We start from the raw sequence: 21,616 nt of genomic DNA, 5'->3' as shown, positions 1-21,616 counted from the left end.
TCTACTTTGACAATGTTTAAATCCAGGCTCAAAACAGTTCTGTTTATCTGTGTATATGACTGAGTATTTACGTTTTGATTTGTGTGATTTTCATGTCTTTTTATTCTGTAAAGCACTTTGAATTACCTTGTGTACGAATTGTGCTATAAAAATAAACTTGCCTTGCCTTGTGCACACGGAGCAGACACTCAACACAGTTTATATCTTCACAGTGGAACAACACAAACGATGCTCCAGCGTGAACGAGGCACGTGACGGAAAATACAGGCCTACAGTGAAAAGACATGATCTGCTTTAGTCCCAAACTCTCCTAAAAGCTGCACTATATCCTGTGAGTACGACGGAGTATAAGGGTCACTTAAATAAAATAAATTATGCGGGTTCTACGAGAATAAAGTGGTAATTTTATGACAGTACAGTACTGCTGTACGTGAATGAGTGACCAGTGGGTTATGCCTTATGGAGAATTTGGAGCATTTTGTTCAGATAAATTTTCAATTGGGGTTTACGCACGATGAAATACTGTGTCTTTTAGCCCACATTCACCACACTATCATCAGTACAAGTACTTTTAAGGGACACTGCCAGCATTGGAGTTTGTTTAGTCGGAGGAACCAGACAGATTTGGAAGAAATTGCTATATCTGAACAAAATGCTCCAAATTCTTCATAATGCACTTGTCACTCACTCACGTACAGCAGCCTATATTCTCATAAAATTACGACTTTATTCTCGTAGTACTATGCCTTAATCCTCGTAGCACCCGCATAATTTATTTCATTTAAGTGACCCTTATACTCCGTCGTACGCAAGCGATATGAGTGGAAACAGTAAAATAAAGCGAGATTTTAACACTTTACGTATACAAAACCTTCACAAGGCACACTCCTGCAGATGGGACGGACAGCTGCGTAAAGCAAAGCAAGTTTATTTGTACAGCACAATTCGGACACAAAGTAACTCTAAGTACTTTACAGAATAAGAAAGACATTAAAATCACAATACAACAAATCAAAACCTAAATAATCACAAATAATTATCATAAAATTAACATTAAAAGAGAAGAGTGCAGAATAAAAACCTTTCAGTCATATGCACAGCTGAACCGTTTTGAGCCTCGATTTAAACATTGTCAAGACAGAGGCCTGTCTCACATTTTCAAGAGGACTGTTCCAAGGTTTTAGATGCATAAAACTAAAACACTGATTCCCCATGTTTAGTCCTGACTCTGGGACCAGCAGGAGGCCGGTCCCTGAAGTCCTCAGAGTCTGAGATGGTTCATATTACACTAACATCTTAGAGATGTACTTTGGTCCCTGGCCATAGAGAGACTTGTCACAAGCAAGCAGAGCTGTTTTAAAGTCTATTCTTTGAGCTACAGGAGCCAGTGCAGAGACCTGAGCACAGGACTTATGTGCTCATACTTCCTGGTTCTAGTCAGGACCCGAGCAGCAGTGTTCTGGATGTACTGCAGCTGTTTTAAGGCTCGTTTGGAGAGGCCAGTGAGCAGGCCATTACAGTAGTCTAACCTACTGGAGACAAATGCATGGATAAGTCTGGCTTTGACAGTATATCTTTGATTTGTGCAATGTTTTTAGATGGTAAAAAGCTGCAGATGTCACTAATTTGATGTGGCTGTTAAAGTTCAAATCTGACTCCATTATTACCCCTATATTTCTAGCCTGGTTTGAAGGTAGAGAGGAAGACTGCAGATGACTGCTGACACTTTCTCTATGTTTCTGTGGACAGTGACGTCAGTCTTGATTGAGTTTAGCTGGTGGAAGTTGTAAGAAAGCTGACTCAAGACGCATGACGCATACTTCCCCTTCTTCTACCGTTTGTTTTTGCACGTCTGCCTGGCGCAGCTTCAGCCTTAACAGCACATAGTGTCAAATCAAAGACTGTGGGAATAGTTTATAGTGCATAAAGATGTTCGACACACCCTAAGCTTCAGTGAGTGAGTGAATATGTCGCCATGCGCAGCGCATTTCTCGGATGAATATCCGTTAAATTCTTATAACAGCAGCATGAGACTTTTGTCTAAGTGTATTGACTAAAGTTTTAGACTGGACTGTGTCTCTGGGGCGTTTGCCCACAGGAGTTACACACAAGTGATCAGTCTTTCTAAAATGGAAGTATAGGATTTCTTCACCAGATTAGAAAACATATGTTCCTTTTTTGTGCTGTCTCTCTCATAAAAAAAAAACAAACATTAAGAAAACAACTCATTGGGTTTTAGAAATAAGTTATAGTGTATAGGTATTTGGAGAGGACACTCTTTGATCACGACCGACATCATGTGGGTAGTTTTGGTATTTTGTGTTTTGTATCGCCTATATTTGCATGGACCTTGTATTACGAGCCTTTTAGCCCACATAAACTGACTAAAGGCTGCCACCAAGTGGTAAACTCATTTTACTATACCAAGAGCGCCAAAAATATGGTCACTTGCGTAACAATTCGCACATTTTATATCAAGAATCAAATATGCTTATCAGCAGTACAAACATACCCAGAAAGTAAGACTATGCATATCGAAGTTTATGTAAATGAAGTTTATTCAAGTTTATGTAAATTACAAGTTTCAAATGTTCTAACGAAAGTGAAAGGAATAAGAGACGTTCTGGCTTCATTTTGGCACATCAAAAGGATGTTTTCTCCGTGATCAAACTACATTACAGTGACAAATCACAAATATATATAATGCTAACTCATTTCAAACAAAAGTCAACACTGCGGCATAAATATGACACTTTAACCTTTGCCCAACAACAAGCACGCGCTCTGCAGCCTACTGGAAAACTATTTAGTTTATAGCTCACAAATAGACAGTTTCGCACATAGGTAGCCTTACATTAAAATTTGTGTTTGCATAGGTCTGATGAAATATTTGTCTTACCGTGCTGTAGCTTGCAGAAGTTCTGTAAACTGCATAGTAGGGAGTGGCTTAAGTGTGTATTTCCCTGAAGTCTGGCACAGCTCTCTCGGAGAGATAGTTTCCTGGCTGTGATTGATTTTAGCAGCTGATGTTTTGTGTTCAGGCTCTACAGTAGCAGCAGTGCCCATGACGTTTCCTCCAGTGTTTTGACTAAATACAAAGAGGTGCACTTTTGGATTTTAGAGGTACAATAGACTTTTTGGAGCTTTATACCACGTTCTAATGTTGTTCCCTCCAGTAAAGCCTGAAGTGGTTTTATATGTGATCCGTCTAACCCAGGGGTGTCAAAGTCAAATGGACAGGGGGCCAAATGAAAAAATTAGCTACAAGCCGAGGGCCGGACTCATCGAATGTTCATTGAAACTATTTAAAATGACTGCACATAGTCTAGTGAACCTAATATTGAACCTACTGAAAACCTAACAAATATATATGATCGGATCAGATAAATAAGGCAATATTTTGTTATGGCTCTGTCAGTAATTTTTTATTTTCAACAGGCACAAAAGACAAACTTCCTTGATGCAATGAATGAAGGCACCATCAGTATATTTTTTCAGGAAAATGGCAAAAGTAGGCTAAATTTACTTCAAAAAAATAAATAATATCAGCAATTTTCTATCAGTCACTCAACTGAAATATTTTAAAAACACAATAGGACTGAAATACAACAAAATAAAGTGCAAAAATAAGATAAAAACAACACTTTCTTCAACGAAATGTCACATGTGCTGTGAAAACAAATATTTAACTTCAACTTTTAAACTTTAACTGAGTAAAAACTCTAAATATGTTATTGCATAGTAATGTTCACTTGTTTGAGGCTGAGGCTGATACTTCGTGGTGTCTCATCTTTTGTAAAAGTTCATCAATGTTCGGGGTCAGGCTCTGAGCTGAGGAAATTCTCAGGATTGCGTGAAGGTGTTCAGCAGTAAGTCGACTTCTGTGTGATGTTTTGTTAAGCTTCATCAAAGAAAACAGTTGTTCACATAGGTACGTGTTGCCAAACATAGAGAGCGTTTGAGCAGCTTGGATGCGCAACTGGGCCATTGTTTCGGGGATGAAACGGACAAACTCCGCAGCACCTACTGCCGCATATTTTGCCTTTAGTTCGTCACTGCATTGGAGCTCGACCAGCTCCATTTGGAGGTTTGGTGGTGAGCTTTCCACGTCAACTGCAAATGGATTACTGAGCAGTAAAAACCTGTTTTTTTGTGCTTCAAAGTCAGCAAATCGGCGTCGGAAGTCAGAGGTTAGTACACCAATTTTATCAGCAAACTGTGCGCTCGGGAACACGCTGGTAGAGAGCTTCTCTTTCATGGTCTGGCAGCTAGTTAAGTGGCTCAAGTTTTCTTTCCGCATCTGTGCCTCCCACAGAGTCAGTTTGGTTTTAAACGCCTTCACTGTACTGTACATATCAGAGATGACTCGACCCCGACCCTGCAGCTGCAGGTTCATTGCATTCAGGTGACTCGTGATGTCACATAGAAAAGCCGTTTCACACAGAAACGTTTCGTCTCGGAGTTGTGTTGTGTCTTTCCCTTTGCTTTCCAAGAACAGACAAATCTCCTCACGCAGCTCAAAACATCTTTGCAGCACCTTTCCCTGGCTTAGCCATCGCACCTCCGTGTGATAGGGCAAATCACCATGCTCAGTTTCTAACTCGCTCAGAAATGCTTTGAACTGGCGGTGATTTAAACCTTTATGTCACGTGGCCGCCGTAAGGCGAGTGGGGGGTTAGGAAAGGGTTAATACTCCATCATACTCTTTTTAATTTAATCCGACAACGCCACCTAGAGTTAAAGAGTCTAGGACTCTATTCTAATATTCCGGCAGGTCACAGGGGTGAGCAATGAGTTAAAACCAGTGTATTTCTATAACCATTTATTAAGACAAGGATTAAAAAAGGGACATAAAATGTTTTATAAAATGTCCACAGGGAAAATTGGATTCCCGGAAGGCCACAACAACGTCCCTGTAAAATGTCCACCGGGGACGGGTCAAAACGCTATGGCCCAGGCGCTCACGACAGCAGACGGGGTCCCCCTCGTACTCCTAGGCCCTCCAGGCTGCACCACCACGCGGACCCTGTGGGGGAGGACACAGACCGGCACCAGTAGACTGTACTAAGGATCTCTTTTCCCCAGCCCAACCCAGGCGTCACCGACTCACCGCGCTGGACGGCGATGAGCCGTCCAGCGTTAGTCGTGCACGCCGTGGTAATATCAATCCACCTCCGGGTCCACGCATTCGGGTCCGCACCGCCTCCAGCCGCCGCGCTGCGTCGCCCTGGGTCACGCTCTGGGCTCCTCCGGGCCGGGACCGTCGGTTGTTCCTACGGGGAAGGGACAGGACAACTGCCAGTGGGGGGTACAATAGGCCCGTTACAACCCACCCCACATGCGGCCGACTCACCGAGCTGGACGGCTTTTAAGAGCCGTCCAGTGTTAGTATTCGCCGTAGGTCAGCCCCGTCCTCCGGTCCCCCGCCTCCTCCAGGCCGGCACACTGCGTCACTCCAGTACTGCGCTCCGGCTCCTCCGGATCGCCCCGATGCCGTCTCCACAGGGCCCGGCTTCAATCCCACGGCTTGCGCTGTGTCCAGGCCGTCCTCATCTGCGCGTCAGCGCTGCGTCTTGTCCCCCGTACGTTTTCCCTTTCCCCTGTTGCACCTGTTTCCTAGTCCAGCGTCTCTCGTGTGCGTCTCCCGTGTGTCCCTCCGTGTGCGTCTGTCTATTTATCGGCCCCCTCTAACCGCCCACACCTGTTGTTCATTTAGGGAGGCACCGGCATCAACGTCCTCTGCGATTGGCCCAAAAGGGTGGGGCCACGCCCCAAGAGCTGTTCAATAAAACAGTCTAAAAGTCACACCATGCGGGAAACAACATGCAGTAAAAACATGCAATAAAAACACGCAACCCACACAAAACACTAAACATAAAACAGCCCAACATCCCCACATTTAGCTCTGATAAAGTTAACTGCACGCGTGATGGTGCTCATTACATGTTCCATTTTCAAGGCTTTACCACACAATGACTCCTGGTGTATTATACAATGATAAGCTGTCAGCTCACCTGTGACGTTCTCCTCCTGCATCTTCTCCCGTATCCTCGCAACCAGTCCGCTCCTTGTCCACACATCGCAGGTGCTCCGTCTGTAGTCAACCCCACGAGTTTGTCCCAAGGCAGCTCCATCTCATTTACACATCTTGACACTTCTTCGTACAAATCATGTCCTGTAGTTGTGCCATGCATAGGACACAAGGCCAAAAACTCCTCTGTCACGCTCATGCTGGAGTCCACTCCGCGGATGAAAATTGACAACTGGGCAATGTCAGAGGTGTCCGTGCTCTCATCCACAGCCAGGGAATATGCGATGAAATCTTTTCCCTTTTTCACAAGCTGCTCTTTTAGATTGATTGACAGCTGGTCAACACGCTCAGCAACGGTGTTTCTGCTCAGGCTCACGTTCAAAAAGAGTTGCCTTTTGTCTGGGCAAACTGAGTCACAAACTTTAAGCATGCAGTTTTTGATAAAATCCCCCTCTGTAAATGGCCGGGCTGTTTTAGCGATCTCTTCGGCCACAATAAAACTGGCCTTGACAGCAGCCTCGCTTTGTGAATTGGCTTTTCTGAATAGAGCCTGGCGAGAATTGAGACCTCGTTTTAAGTCTTCCACCTTCTGTAGCCTTTGTTCCATGTCCATATTCTTGTTTTTGTCCGTGTGTTTCGTGTCATGATGCCGTCTCAGATTATACTCTTTCATTACCGCCACACTTTCTCCACACAGAAGACACACAGGTCTCCCAGCTACCTCCGTGAACATGTACTCCCACTCCCACCTTATTTGAAACCCCCGGTTCTCAATGTCCACCTTCCGTTTTGCCATTTTAATAGTTATCTGAAAGTTTATTTTTGCTGTTAAGCTAATGACCGCAAATGAATAATACAATGAAGCCGCATCCCGCTCTGTGTGCCACAGTTGCATTGTGGGAAATGTAGTATTGGTGCGCGTAAAACACCTGCGGGCCGCTGGCTTGCTGAGGCCTGCGGGCCGGATATAATAATAAATCAATATTATTCTGAGGGCCATAAAAAACACTCTCGAGGGCCGGATTTGGCCCGCGGGCCTTGACTCTGACATGTATGATATAGATATAAAACAAATCTGTGCACAAATCTTTGGTCCACGTGCACCTGACTTACGCATACCTCTGTTCTGTGCTTTCTTGACAGTTCAGCTGGACTCAGTTGAACTCTGCTCTCAGCTCTAACTTAACTCGCTCAAAGCCAGTCAGGATGAAGTGATTGTTCTTATTGACTGCCTTAGATCTGATCCGGATCTTATTGGGGAACATAGTTCACTGACTAATTGTCACATTAGTCATCAAATAGGACCAGTTAGCTAAAGGAATGTCTAATAAGAAGGGTGATTGCCTATATTTCTCCCCACATTATACAAGAGATTCACCTCTGGAAATCAAGCTCAGACCATGCTTTTGTAAAATAAATATTCATGTTTATGAGCCATATATTCCAAGTAGGCTAATTGCAACACACGTTCTGTATTTAATCTTTCACTCTTTTCTTTCAGCTGATGTGACTTCTGCACCCAGTGTCCAAACACTGACGGCTATAGAAGGAGGAAATGTGACCTTTTGGAGTGGGCTGAGTAAACAAACTCATGCCATCCTCTCCTATGGCAATGTCACTCTGCTCAACTTTCACAATGGTGAAACACTGAAAAAAAAAAGCAAAATCTGTGTGGAGAATGGGACCATCATCATGACCAACATTCACCAGAATGACAGCAACCACATCTACAAACTCCAGATCGTTGGACTTGAAGTCGAAACATACAACTACAAACTGAATGTAACTAAGTGCCAACTTCAAGTTTCTGGTAAATAATGAATCTACATAGTAGATAGATTACCAATTATGCATTCACGTTAGAGTTGAACTTAAAAACACAACTGTAACATATAGCCCAATAAACTGTTATTTTTTGTTTAATATTTAAACACATTTTGGTGGTTAATATGCAGTGGTGGAAAGATAAGATATGCCTTTATTAGTCCCACAGTGGGGAAATTCCAGTATTGCACCACACAGTTCAAGAACAGCAGGAAAATAGTACATTCAATAAAACAAGATAATAGATAATAGCTTAAAAATGATTTAAAAATAAACTTAATAATAAACTAAAAATAGACTCTAATGTAACACACTGTTTCTTATTATGTACAAAAGAGTAGAGTGCAGCATATAAACAGAATAAATCTCAGTAAAGTGACTTCAGTAGATTTACATGGTATTCATGAGGGGGCAGTAGAGTGGCGTCTGCGGAAGTCCACCACCATCTCCTTGGTGTTCCCTGCATTGATGATGAGGTGGTTCTGCGTTAGTCCTCTGTACTCCACATCGTTGTCGTTCTTGATGAGGCCAATGATGGCAGAGTCATCAGAGAACGGCGCGAGGACAGTGCCCTGGGGCGCCCCTACCCTGCAGGTTATGAGATCAGACACGCAGTTCTTGGCTCTCACAAACTGGGGCCGGTTTGTGAGATAGATTGTGAGATCCAGTCTGCCAGGTCACAGTCCACCCCAGCGGTCTCCAGCTTGTCCCTGTTGAAAGTAACTAAGTACAAAAGTAGGTTACTTCATTATTTTATGCAGTTGAAACAAAAACTTGCATCATTACGGTGAGCGTTCTTGCATCTCCACAAACCTGAGGAGGACCACTTCCTGCTTGTCTCCATGGAAATTTAGTTCTTTTAGCTACAACAATCCAGAGTATGGCATAAACCTAATCTATCTTTACAGAGAAGGTTCTGATGTGTGGTTTTAATGTTTAACTTTCCCACAGTGTTGCTTTAAGTAATTTTGTTGTACCTTTTACTATTACTTGCTTTAGCAGCACATTTGTTATCAGGTCAGGAGTTTGAGAAAAGAAAATATAGGAGATTGTCCATTTTATTATAGAATACATAAAAAGGTTAAAAAAAAAAAAAATCTGTTTCATAGATTATACCTCTGTCCCACCAACTCAACACCCCAGTACACAAGAGAAGACAGATCATACCACTGTGGCCCTCATCATAGTTGGTCTGGTTGTTGTTGTTGTTGTTGTTGTTGTTGGCTGGATAATTTACTGCAAAAGGTGAGGCTGATTGTAGAAGTTGAATTTCAATACATTTTTCTAGGGCTGTAGTCAACTGAAGAAATTCTTGACCAAATACAGATATGCCCTGTGCATCAATGCTGTAAACGTCATCACAACAAAGAGCCACAAAGTCGGCACTTCTGATGGATAGCTGCAGATCACTTGTTAAAAGCTCTACTAAGTTGATTTTGCAGAATAGGTAAAAGGGGAGATGTAAAAAGATGGCACAAACTGCCAAAACTATTCATTAGGTCAGTGAAGTCTTATCCTAGTCTCTTATCCTCCATAAAACAAGTAGTTGTTTTAAAATATAAAATAACATTATAGTAAATAATAAAACGTTATGATATAAGCCAATGTATAGATACACAATTCTCATTATTGTTCAGCTATATGGCCGTACACTACTTTTTATTATTTGAAACAAACTTTTAAATACACTTATTACATGACATCTACATTAAAGTTCTTATGATAGGTTTTCATGATTTTTTTTCTTAATAAATCTGACTTGGCTTGGTGGGATTAGCACCTTTGGTAAATATTTATCATTGTTTTACATCAATTAAGTGGCAGTTTGTGAAGAAAAATCTATCATCACGATGAAGTCATCAATACTGAATATGCAAAAACTAGAAAAAATATAAATTTTAGTAATATCGTAAATATAATGATTCTAACTGTTTTAGTAAAATGAATAACCTGTCATATGCACTTTAAATATGTCATAGTTTATAGCTTCAAACCATTAATACATCCATTCTGTGAAACCTCATGGTAATATTCATGTCCTGTGTTACAGGGAGAAGCTCAGGAAAAGAGATCTGTGGAAAGTCATCTTCAGAAAACAATCAACCAATTTGACCAATGGAAACTACCACGGATCCACCTCACATCGTGTGGAGACTTTGAAATGATGTGTTGATGTTGTTGTTGTTTGTGTTACAGTGACACCTGCAGGCTGAAAAACAAACTGCAGCACTCTGTCTGCTGTGGAGCTGTGAACAAACTCTAGTACTGTAATAGACAACGATGGTCTAAACATGAACTGAAGGGAGACTTGATGCATCTCAAAGAGGCACAGATAATGTTACAATAAGTTGGTTTTAATGTGATCTCACAAAAGTGCCTCAAGTTTGCAGGGGTCCAAACGTATTCCTGTCTGTATCTAATTTCTGCAGTTAGATAAGGACAACAGATAGAGATCTTATAGATTTTGGTGTGGTAGATAGATTATAATTTATTACTTTATATATATATACATTACTTTATATATATATATATATATATATATATATATATATATATATATATATATATATATATATATATATATATATATATATATATATATATATATATATATATATATATATATATATATTTCTTTATAATAATGTTATTTCTATGTATTTTAATGGTGTCTTAATTTCCTTCAGAGTTAATAAAGTGATATTTTATCCTAAAATGCCTACAACTCCTTTAAATGGAAAGAAGGTCTGAATTTCTCTGTTCAAATAGTTGCAAACTGTCTTTATACAGATGTGGGCCTCCTCTGAAAACATTCTCATTTTTGACGACAACTATCACTAAGAAAACAAGAGCAATTCACTCCAATTCTGCACTTTCTCACTCTTCCTTTTTGCATTGATTTAAATTTCCGATTTGCAAAATATATTTCTTAATTCATTTTGTTAAAGGTGAACTGTCACTTTTCTGGTGTCACGTGACTTTATTGCGCTCAGGTGCCGGCAGGGGGCGCTGTTGCCTCTCTCTTTCTTTCTTTTTCAGTTGTTACATGTATAAGGGTCACATAAACAGCCAGCATGAGCCCAAAAACAGCCAGAGGAATCAGGAACACCCAGTCTGTGGATAAAATGACAAAAGTACAATTAAAATGTGTGTAATTCTGTGCAGTCACAATGTTAAAAGGTTATTTAGCTCTTGTATCATCACTAGAGCAGTGGACCTCAAACTTTTCACACCAAATGTCACCTCACTGACTGAATCTATCAGGTCTAAATTAGGGCTGAACATGGACTAAAAAGAGACAATAATGGGTCTAAAATGAGACCAAAGTAGAAGTCGTAAATAGTAATTAACCCAAACAAGGACAAACTTATTACAGTTTAAGTCTAAATTTCAGCTCAAATTGCAAAACTTGCCTCTCAGTGAGCAAATACTCAGTTCCTGTTGGCGTAATCTTATATCCATTTACAAGCCTTAACTTAATCAAAACTAGAAAACACTTTTGTCAGACCCTTAAACACAATGATCAACTATTTAAACACAGAAACTTTGTCACATACTGTAAAATCTGTCCATCTAAATACTGCAGACTCTCACCAAAGTCCAAAAACCAAAGACACAAAGGACAAAACTGAACACACAGGAATCACAATATGAAGAGAATCTATAGACACAGAAACACTAGAAATCACAACGCAAAAGACTTGTGTAGTTTTCATTCAGACATTTTGAGGTCCAAGTCTGACACAGTTCACAAACAAACTCCCAACACAGACTTGAAAATGTTGCTTTTTTCTTTTCCTAAATCAAAATGCTACTAGCACAAAAAAAATCCCCAATGTATTAAATAAAGAAGGTTAAAACACGGCATAGAAGTGCAGATAGATGAAATAAATGCAAAAAACTGACGATTAACCAGAATTTGTTTAGTTTTTACACTAGCTTTAAACTCATTAGCAATATTATTTAGCAATTTGTTAGAACCTTTTTTTCATCGTATTTGAATTCTTACCTGTTATTTTAAGATCTGATTTCTTTGTTTGTCCATCACTCAAGTCTTTCTTCTTGCATGTGCAGACAGCAGTAATATCAACTATAACAATCTTCTCATCAGCGGGGTTTTGAGCCACACATTTGTACTCTGGGGTGTTTTTCCTCAGTTGGACAGTGAGGAGCTGCACTGCAGAGCTGCTGCTGTCCACAGGCTGCTCTCCTCTGAACCAGCTCAGTGTGGTCTGCTCCGTGAGAGTCACTGAACACTGAAGAGTGCAGATATCAGCGCTCACGTTCACACAGGACACTACTGGACGTGACACTGGCTCTGGAAATATAAAAGACATGGTATTAATGGGTTTCAGATGACATCACAGCATTCTGGGTCAATAATAGGCCCATTACAGACAGACAGGCAGCTAAAATTAACATTGTGGTGGAAATCATCAGGCTAAATATTTGTGAATTTACCCTTTACATATTTCAGGACAAAGTATCTTGTATTAATTAGGAAAATCTGTCTCTTGCCCCCATCTGGGAGTAGGACATTCTACAATCTGAAAACCATCATTACAGTGACCACCTCAAACTGTAGAGAAAGAGAGACAGTTTGTTGAATGTGGTGGGACATGGAGGGACAGACTCTGGAAATGTAACTCAGAGACAATAGTGACATACGACTTTTACTTTTTATCAGTAGTAACTATGATTGTAACGCACACAGACACATTGAGAGGCCAACACATGACAACGCTGTAAGTCAGTAATGGTTAATAAATTATGCTTCATATGTGTAGGACTAAATCTCTTTTCTCTAAATAAATAAGACGAGGGACAGGCGTCTGTGGCTGTGAATAAGACCTTCAGATACAATATTAAAGCACAGTCTGGCTTGAGTGTGGGGACCATATTATCAGCTTCATTTGACTAATTTTTCTGATTTTGTGAGTTACTTAAGGGCAAAAGTGTGTTAATGTGGGGAATGTGGCATTTCAGATTCATACTCCTCTATATTGAGTCTATAACAAGAAACAATGATTTAAATAATAAAATGTGATGTGACTAAAATGTATTTCGGGCTCTCTGGTGGTTTAGTCCGATGTGTCAAACAGGAAATAACACTTGATCTGTGCAGTGTATTAATGATCTGTATGAAGAATAAGTATTTATAAAAGAAATGTTTAAAAAATGCTTGATCTGATTCATCAACATTGTATAATAATATAATTTAATATAATAATATTGTGGCTATTATTGCCTCCCAAACATAGGGGTCCCTCTGCTGTTACAGTGGCCTTTTTTGAAGAAAGTGCTGTCTTTTTCATTGTACATATAGTAAATGTTACTCACCGTAGACTTTTAGTTCATATAATTTATAAAACACATTTCCTTTTTTAGAGTCGATGGCATAAACTCCAGAGTCATTTTTCTGTAGATCTGAGAGAGTGAAGTGTCCAGTGCTGCTCCAGTGAAGTCTGTTTGTGTAAATGTCTTCTTCAATCTCATAAACTCCATTGTAAATAAGAGCAATGGTCTTTGTTCTAAAATTTAAAAATGCTCTCTCCTTCACCGGGTCTGGGAATGTTATAGATGATCCCACAGCAGATGTGAGGTTCACCCTCACTTCAGATAAACTCAAAGAGAGAACTGCAAAGAGAAATGCAGAGGAAGGATGGTACATTTGAAAATGACAAGAGCATCACAAGCACAATTACTTTAGTTTATTCATATAATAATTACTGTATATAGTTTTGATGAATACTTTAAATACACTTCTCAGAGGTTTATTACACATTTAACTCTTATTCACACTGGGACTGTAAACTAATTCAATACCCACGTCTGTCTTCCCAATAATATTTGTTTGTTTGTTTGTTTGTTTGTTTGTTTGTTTACTTATGTGTGAGCTTTATTTGTTTTCAAGATACATTTTACAAGTTATTAAAAAAAGTGCTGTACCAATGTCAGGTGTAAATATAGCCTGAGTAATAGATAAAATTGCATTAGATGAACCATCTCAAAATGTAACAGACTAAAAAGACAAAAATTAACTTTGCTTAACCTCCTGAGACCCTTTATTAATTTGTCTTTGCTATTTGGGCTGATTGGGACCTGATAAGTCTAAATACAAAGAATTATCTTTTTGTAAAATGTACTTTCTGAGAAAAGTGAAGTAAAACGAATGTCCTCATATGTGGAGAGTTGAATCATTTTGATAAAACATCTGAATAATGATTTGCAAAAACTATTTATTAAGATCCTGAACACAGCAACATTTGTGCTGAGTCTAAAAACAAAATGAGAAACAATAATTGTGCCTCTTGGAACAATGTGTCTCATGTGAAGAGCTGGTGTCAGGAGCAGCTCTTTACAAAAAAAAAAAAAATTCTGAACATTCTAAAATGTTAAAAATATTATTAATTGAACATTTTTGTATTGTTGCTGTTCTTGTATGCCGTTCTTCTTCTTCTAAAAATTTGCAATGTGACCGAGACAAACGAAATGTGTTGTCCACATATGAGGACGCCAGGTCCTAGGAGGGGAGGTTAAAGGTGTACAATGTAACTTTTCTAGTGAGGGGACTGCCACCTGCTTATCTTATTAGAGATGTTATCACTTTCATGTTATTAAAGTCATATGTATAAAAAGTATAATGCCATAGTGTGGGACATTCCAGGCCAATAACATCTCCATGGATCCTCCACCAGAAAAGTTACATAATGAATCCTTAAACAAACGTCAACATTACTTTAACATCTTTAGTACACAAACATGTATTTCATTGTTTTTCCTAAACAAATATAGTATATTATTTCTTCTCACCTGAGAGTAAAAAGAGCGCAGCGCTGAAACGTAAAGCCATGGTGCTACTTCAGTGGTTACCTCTGAATGTGAGCCACATCCGCTTTTTCAGATCAACTTTCCGATGTGAAAGACAAGTGGTTTCATCTGTGATGGAAATGTATTTGCAGTCATAGTGTAAAGAAAATATTCTTATTCGTCTTTGTGTAAATGGATTTGATCTGTGTGAGTTTGTCAGACACAGACCAGACATTAACGTGTCTGAAGTCTCCACAGGCTCTGTCCACATCCCTCAGGAAACTCTGTGTTGTTTTACCTTCTTCAGGTGTAAAAGTGGATTAACTCATGGCTCTGAAACAAAAGTCACTTTCATATGTTTGTAGTTTTGTAGTTCTGGTAGAAGTACTCAGAGCTCAGATGCTCTGGAGGGAGACTGAGGGGAGAATGTCCTGGGACACCAGGAGGCTGGCAGTCTGTGGCCAGGGCAGGTCTGAGCCCTGTCCTGTCCAGATCTGTTGTAACAAAGAATAAACCTTTTTGTATTTCATAACTCACCAAGGCTCCACAGATGGATTATTAATCATCAAGAGATCATTTCCACAACACACCCAAAGGCCAGAGTAAACTTTACTTTGAGTACTTAGTATTGAATAAAAGAATGTCTGTGGTGTTCATTCTATTAATAGATTTATTATATACCAAACAAAACTGGTACCATTGTAATTCTCAAACAATTCACACCAAATCCATTAGATGAGCTAAGCCTCCAGCTCTCGCCCTCCCCAGACACTTCCCTTATCCTCCTAAATATTGATTATCAACTCCATAAAACACCAAAAACATAAAATGCTTCAAACTCTTTATTGCCTCAGGTTTACAGCAAGAAATCACAAATAATGTAACTGATTCTGTGTGAAAGATGCATTATTTCAACTTTCTGGTGGAGAGTCCGTCACCTGCTTGTCTTGAAAATGTTATTGTTTTGTTTTGAATGTTCCACAGTATGGTATGACTGTATCTATCTCGTATGTATTTAATAACAGGTGTTTTTATTGTAGGGTAACTTGCTTGTCTCCATGGAGATTATTAAATTTAAAACCATTTTGAGGAACTATCTAATCAAACAACAACATCTTCATGGAGAAAAGAACCTTACATATAGCCTCGTTCAAAATAAAATGCAGCTAAGCCTAAGATTATGCTGTTTCAATGACATTCATGTGGTTTTCTTTTTCAAACTCCACATCCAGCGAGGTACCTGCTCAGGTCTCGGCCCTGACAGTTCCGCCGCCATGCCACCCTGTAATAACAAGAAAATCAATAAGTGCTACTGTGGCAGAGTGGTTATCCTGTCTCCTCCTCTCAGTAAAGAGGTTGTGGGTTAGACTCCTGATCTCTGACATTTTACCACTTTCCCTGTGTTTTAATAACATAAATATTTCTTGTGTGTTGTGATTGGCTGGGTCTGGTCACATGACTCACCAGGCCCTGATGCCGTTGGGGTCCCGTACGACTCGTTTGGCACAATTTATGGCGACTGTTGGGTTGTCGCTGAGCAGATCTGAGGAGACAGATGAAAAACATCAAATACAAATATATTAAAACAAACACATCTGACACTCACTGCTCCCTCCAGACCTGGGTCCTTCTCTAGTCCAAGACAAGACCTGGTTTAGTCCTGGTTTAGGACATCTACAGTTTGGTCTGTTTTAGTCATCTTTTTAGAGCTTTAGTACTTGGGTTAGAACTTATCTAGTGCTGGGTTAGATCAGATTCCATCCCCACTTAATCTTAGTATTAGACTTTAAGTACAAGTAGAAGAAATATTAGTATTTCTATAGCAGTAGTAATAGTACCTTTAGTATCTGTTGTAGCCTTATTTCAAATAGTAGTAGAAGTAGTAACCCAATACTCTTTCCTGACACTCAGCGTCACTTTACATTTTCATTTCATGTTTTATTCATTGACTTAATACTCAGTGGTAGAAAGCTACAGTTGTGCTCACAGCTGCCCTGGGGCAGACTGACAGAAGAGAGGCTTCAAAACCTACTCAGCTTCAGAGATCAGACGAGATCTGACACGGAGGTAATCACAGTAGTAGCCTAGTTGCAGTAGTAGTAGTAGCAGTAGTAGTAACAATAGTAGTAGTAGTAGTAGTAGTAGCCTAGTTGCAGTAGCAGTAGTAGTAGTAACAGTATTAGTAGTAGTAGCAGTAATCGTATTAGTAGTAGTAGTAGCCTAGTTGCAGTAGTTTACCTGAGCAGTTGATTCCACAGCCGTTGGCGGCGCTCACTCCTCCATCTTTACACCAGTATCTGCTGTTGTCCTGTTTATGGCTCTGGTGTTGTAATGAGACTCGTTCTCAGTCAGACACACCCCTGAGGAAGGAAACAAGGGCAATGTGAAATATTGAACAAAATAGTTTTTTGTATTTCAGTACAGGATATTTTTTATAAAACCAGAATTACATTCAAATTGCACCATCACACATCAAAAGTATGGTCATGGTTTAGCAACACAGCAATACAAATAAAATTACAAAAAACCCAGAGACAGATTTTGTCAAGTTGCAGACCTAGTTTAAATCTGTAACTAAACTTGGACCAAACCAGGAACCCAAGACTAGAACAGAATCAGATCAGGTTTACATCAGGATTAGACTGGGCCCAAATCAGGACAAGTGTGAACACACACTTAGTCATTCACATTTGTTATTAGGTCAGGAGTTTGAGAAAAGAAAATATAGGAGATTGTCCATTTTATTATAGAATACATAAAAAGGTAAAAAAAAAAAAAAGTTTAATTTTTTTTCTTTTATAGATTATACCTCTGTCCCACCAACTCAACACCGCGATACACAAGAGAAGACAGATCATACCACCGTGGCCCGCATCTTTGGTCTGGTTGTCGTTGTTATTGTTGTTGTTGTTGGCTGGATAATATACTGCAAAAGGTGAGGCTGATTGTAGCTCGGGAAGTTGAATTTCAATACATTTTTCTAGGGCTGCAGTCAACTGAAGAAATTCTTGAGCAGATACAGATATGCCCTGTGCATCAATGCTGTAAACGTCATCACAACAAAGAGCCACAAAGTGGTCGGCACCTCCGATGGATAGCTGCTGATCACTTGTTTAAAGCTCTACAAAGTTGATTCTGCAGAATAGGTAAAAGGGGAGATGTAAAAGGGGACATGGCACAAACTGTCAAAACTATTCACTAGGTCAGTGAAGTCTTAATTGGACCATTTTGTTATTGACAAATAATGTTAAGATTATAAGGATTAATAAGCAAAACAGCAGAAAGAGAAACGAGCATGAAATGAGTTAGAAGTTTGGAGGAACTAGACACTTATGAAGATGCTGTTTACCACAAATTCTTTGATGTAATTGTTTTTGAAAGAAATCTTAATCATTTTTAAAGCCTTAACATCTACACCACGCCCCATTTTATTCTATTCATTGATGCACAGGGCGTGTCTTTAGTAGTGCTACAGTTGACTAAAGAAATTGTTGGTTGTCTATTCAGTATATCTATGCCCTGACAAGATTTCTTGTCTCCCCCAAACTGTACTCACAAGATGCCCCAGCAACTAAAAGCACAGAGACATGTTGGTAAAAAGCATTTTCATTATGTAAAAAGACTAAAAGATCAAAGTCAATTCAGTCCCTTGTAACAAACAGCCAAGTTTGTTACTAGATTAATAGCACCTTTCACCATATGCACTTTAAATTGCACGTACACTTTAATAGCACACAGCACTTTAAACATTATTTGCACTGTAAAAAAAGAATTGCACAAAAGGATTTAAATATGTTTAATTTAATTTGTCTGCTTTTACCCAGTTTTAGATCTGGTGGCACAGTGGCACTTTAATTGAAGCTCCGTGTCCTGGAGGAGAAAGAGGACAAAATTAACAGCTAATTAATACATTGGATATGTGCAATATTAGTGCAATGTTTGTTTGAGAATGTTTTGAAGTGTTTGTGTGTTCTGTAATTTGTAGTGTTTTTAGTGAAAGTGTTTTAAAAATGTTTTAACTTACCACCTCCTTGTCCTTGTGTCCAGGTGTCAAAGAGGTCCCCAGGCAAACGAGCTCCTTTAAAAAGGTTCCGGGGCAGGACCAAGGCGGGGGAGGTGTAGGGGAGACATGTTGGGCAGTTTTAAATGGTTTATGGGTTTTAAGTATATTTGGTGTTTGGTTTTAGGGTTTATGTATTTTAATATGTATAAAGTTGATTTGGGTTATGGGTTTATGGGGTTTTATGGAGGTTTGAGTTTTAAAGAGCTAAGGCTATTTTTTAAATACCCCTATTAATTAATAGTAGTTTAGTCCAGTTAGAGGAACAGGATAAAAGGCGCCTGCAACCATCAAACCATGTTCTGCTGCTGGAGATGATGCTGCTCCTCTGACCTCCATTTGCACAAGGCACTTTGCTCTTTGATAATTGATGGGAGAAAGAAATAAAAAAATTGTGGACCACACCCGTGCTGCTGTCTTCTGTCGCACATCCTGCCGCTAACGGCCAGCCTACATTACACCCTAAACTCACACCTGCCTCTGCTTATATCCTCCATAAAACAGTTGTTTTAAAATATAAAATAACATTATAGTAAACAATAAAACGTTCTGATATAAGCCAATGTATAGATACACAATTCTCATTATTGTTCAAAAAAAAGTTCTTATGATAGGTTTTCATGATTTTTTTTCTTAATAAATCTGACTTGGCTTGGTGGGATTAGCACCTTTGGTAAATATTTATCATTGTTTTACATCAGTTAAGTGGCAGTTTGTGAAGAAAAATCTATCATCACGATGAAGTCATCAATACTGAATATGCACAAACTATAAAAAATATAAATTTTAGTAATATCGTAAATATAATGATTCTAACTGTTTTAGTAAAATGAATAACCTGTCATATGCACTTCAAATATGTCATAGTTTTTTAGCTTCAAACCATTAATACATCCATTCTGTGAAACCTCATGGTAATATTCATGTCCTGTGTTACAGGGAGAAGCTCAGGAAAAGAGATCTGTGGAAGGTCATCTTCAGAAAACAATCAACCAATTTGACCAATGGAAACTACCACGGATCCACCTCACATCGTGTGGAAACTTCGATTTGATGTGTTGGTGTTGTTGTTGTTGTTGTTGTGTTGTTTGTGTCACACTGACACCTGCAGGCTGAACTGCAGCACTCTGTCTGCTGTGGAGCTGTGAACTGTGAACCTCTAGTATTGTAATAGACAACGATGGTCTAAACCAGTGTATTTCAACCTTTTTTGAGCCAAGGCACATTTTTTTTATTGAAAAAATCACAAGGCACACCATCAGCAGAAAATGTTAAAAAATGAAACTCTGCATCCTATATTTACAATATAAAGTAATTCTCATCAAAGTATTTTGAACAGGAATCAAATAAACACAAAAAAAGCATTTTATAATAAAATAAAATATTTCTACTCACTCAGTGTGAAACCTGGGCCTGTTTGGATGAACACAGAGCTGATATCCTGGCAGGAATTGAAGAAAGACACACTGTGTCTCTGCCACAGTGTGCGCCTTTTTTGACTTAGCTACAAGTTCAGCAACGTGGTAGCTAGCTTTAAGGGCTCTCTCGTTTACCTTTGTGGTTTTTCTCATAATAGTTGCCTGTTTCTCCGTGTGTTCACGCAGGCGAACAAAATAGTCCGCATTCTTGTTTTGAAGGGAAGGGTGTTTCGTTTGAAGATGCCGTTTAAGTTTACTTGGGACCCTAGCACTGTTGGATAACTTTTCACCACACACCAAGCACAACGGAGTCGGTTTCATTGGATTTCCAGTGAAAGTAAATCCAAATGAAATATAGCTTTCGCTGTATTGCCGTGCGCCAGAGGTTTTGCTTGAGCTAACCGTCTTTGCTTTCTTTTGATCTCCACTCATACTTGGGCCTTCATCTGGGTCTGAGTTTTGCCCAGGGTCCGGTTCAAAGTTAGCATCTTCCCTTTTCAAAAACTTCTCCATCACTCTCACCATATAGTCCCGCTAGCCACAATGCCACTGTCACCTGACGCATCCACGTATCACTAATTCTCTTGTCTCAAATTGAAATCAATTAGCAGCTACTTGTTAGCTACATGCTGCCACCTACTGATATGAAAGAGTATTACATGGTTACTCTGCCAATCGCTAGACAGCGCAGACATTCGACAACGGCACATTATTTGTGGATAATAATTAATTTGTTTTCAAAAAATATTTTTTAGACCAGTTAGGCGTAATTGGATAATTTCCTACGGCACACCAGACAATATCTCACGGCACACTAGTGTGCCGCGGCACAGTGGTTGAAAAACACTGGTCTAAACATGAACTGAAGGGAGACTTGATGTATCTCAAGGAAAAAATGACACAGATAATGTTACAATAAGTTGGTTTTAATGTGATCTCACAAAAGTGCCTCAAGTTTGCAGGGGTCCAAACGTATTCCTGTCTGTATCTAATTCCTGCAGTTAGAGAAGGACAACAGATAGAGATCTTATAGATTTTGGTGTGGTAGATTATAATTTATTACATGGGAAAAATAAAAAAACATAAAAATAAAAATTATATATATATATAATTTATATAATTATATAATTATAATTATATATATATATATATATATATATATATATATATATATATATATATATAATTTCTTAAAAATGTTATTTCTATGTATTTTAATGGTGTCTTAATTTCCTTTAGAGTTAATAAAGTGATATTTTATCCTAAAATGCCTACAACTCCTTTAAATGGAAAGAAGGTCTGAATTTCTCTGTTCAAATAGTTGCAAACTGTCTTTATACAGATGTGGACCTCCTCTGAAAACATTCTCATTTTTGACAACGACAACTATCACTAAAAAAACAAGAGCAATTCACTCCAATTCTGCACTTTCTCACTCTTCCTTTTTGCATTGATTTAAATTTCCGATTTGCA

At 39.0% G+C, this 21,616-nt stretch overlaps 2 protein-coding genes across 3 annotated transcripts in view; one reads left to right on the top strand and one right to left on the bottom strand.

The window, feature by feature from the left end:
- The window catches only part of LOC117369466 (uncharacterized), a 45,170-nt gene extending 30,453 nt beyond the window's left edge, over nucleotides 1–14,717 (bottom strand). The window contains exons 1-2 of the mRNA XM_055222750.1: nucleotides 14,669–14,717; nucleotides 13,196–13,492 (exon numbers count right to left, since the gene is read on the bottom strand). Of these exons, the coding sequence (XP_055078725.1) occupies nucleotides 13,196–13,492; nucleotides 14,669–14,708 (337 nt within the window). The 5' untranslated portion in view covers nucleotides 14,709–14,717. The remainder of the gene's footprint in view (nucleotides 1–13,195; nucleotides 13,493–14,668) is intronic.
- Nucleotides 7,239–19,801, top strand: LOC129456350 (uncharacterized). 2 transcript variants are annotated; one of them, XM_055222755.1, is made up of 3 exons: nucleotides 7,239–7,841; nucleotides 8,965–9,100; nucleotides 19,665–19,801. In XM_055222755.1, the coding sequence occupies exons 1-3, from the start codon at nucleotides 7,352–7,354 to the stop codon at nucleotides 19,777–19,779; spliced, it is 741 nt and encodes a 246-aa protein (XP_055078730.1). In that variant the 5' UTR covers nucleotides 7,239–7,351; the 3' UTR covers nucleotides 19,780–19,801. The 2 variants fall into 2 exon arrangements, with proteins under 2 accessions (XP_055078730.1, XP_055078729.1); XM_055222754.1 differs by lacking the exon at nucleotides 19,665–19,801 and adding an exon at nucleotides 9,906–10,076 and having other exon boundaries at nucleotides 7,240–7,841.
- Nucleotides 19,802–21,616: the final 1,815 nt, after the last annotated feature.

This window comes from Periophthalmus magnuspinnatus, chromosome 1 (assembly GCF_009829125.3).
Source record: "Periophthalmus magnuspinnatus isolate fPerMag1 chromosome 1, fPerMag1.2.pri, whole genome shotgun sequence".
Classification (NCBI taxonomy): domain Eukaryota; kingdom Metazoa; phylum Chordata; class Actinopteri; order Gobiiformes; family Gobiidae; genus Periophthalmus; species Periophthalmus magnuspinnatus.
The sequence above is the reverse complement of the archived record's forward strand: the minus strand, read 5'-3'. Positions and strand labels throughout refer to the sequence as shown.

Bases quoted from the DNA above. Each gene is read 5' to 3' on its own strand.
- LOC129456350 (XM_055222755.1), top strand. From the start codon at position 7,352: ATGTCTAATAAGAAGGGTGATTGCCTATATTTCTCCCCACATTATACA. The intron at 7,842-8,964 runs GTAAATAATGAA...TCTGTTTCATAG, and splicing joins GTGCCAACTTCAAGTTTCTG to ATTATACCTCTGTCCCACCA. The intron at 9,101-19,664 runs GTGAGGCTGATT...CCTGTGTTACAG, and splicing joins TGGATAATTTACTGCAAAAG to GGAGAAGCTCAGGAAAAGAG.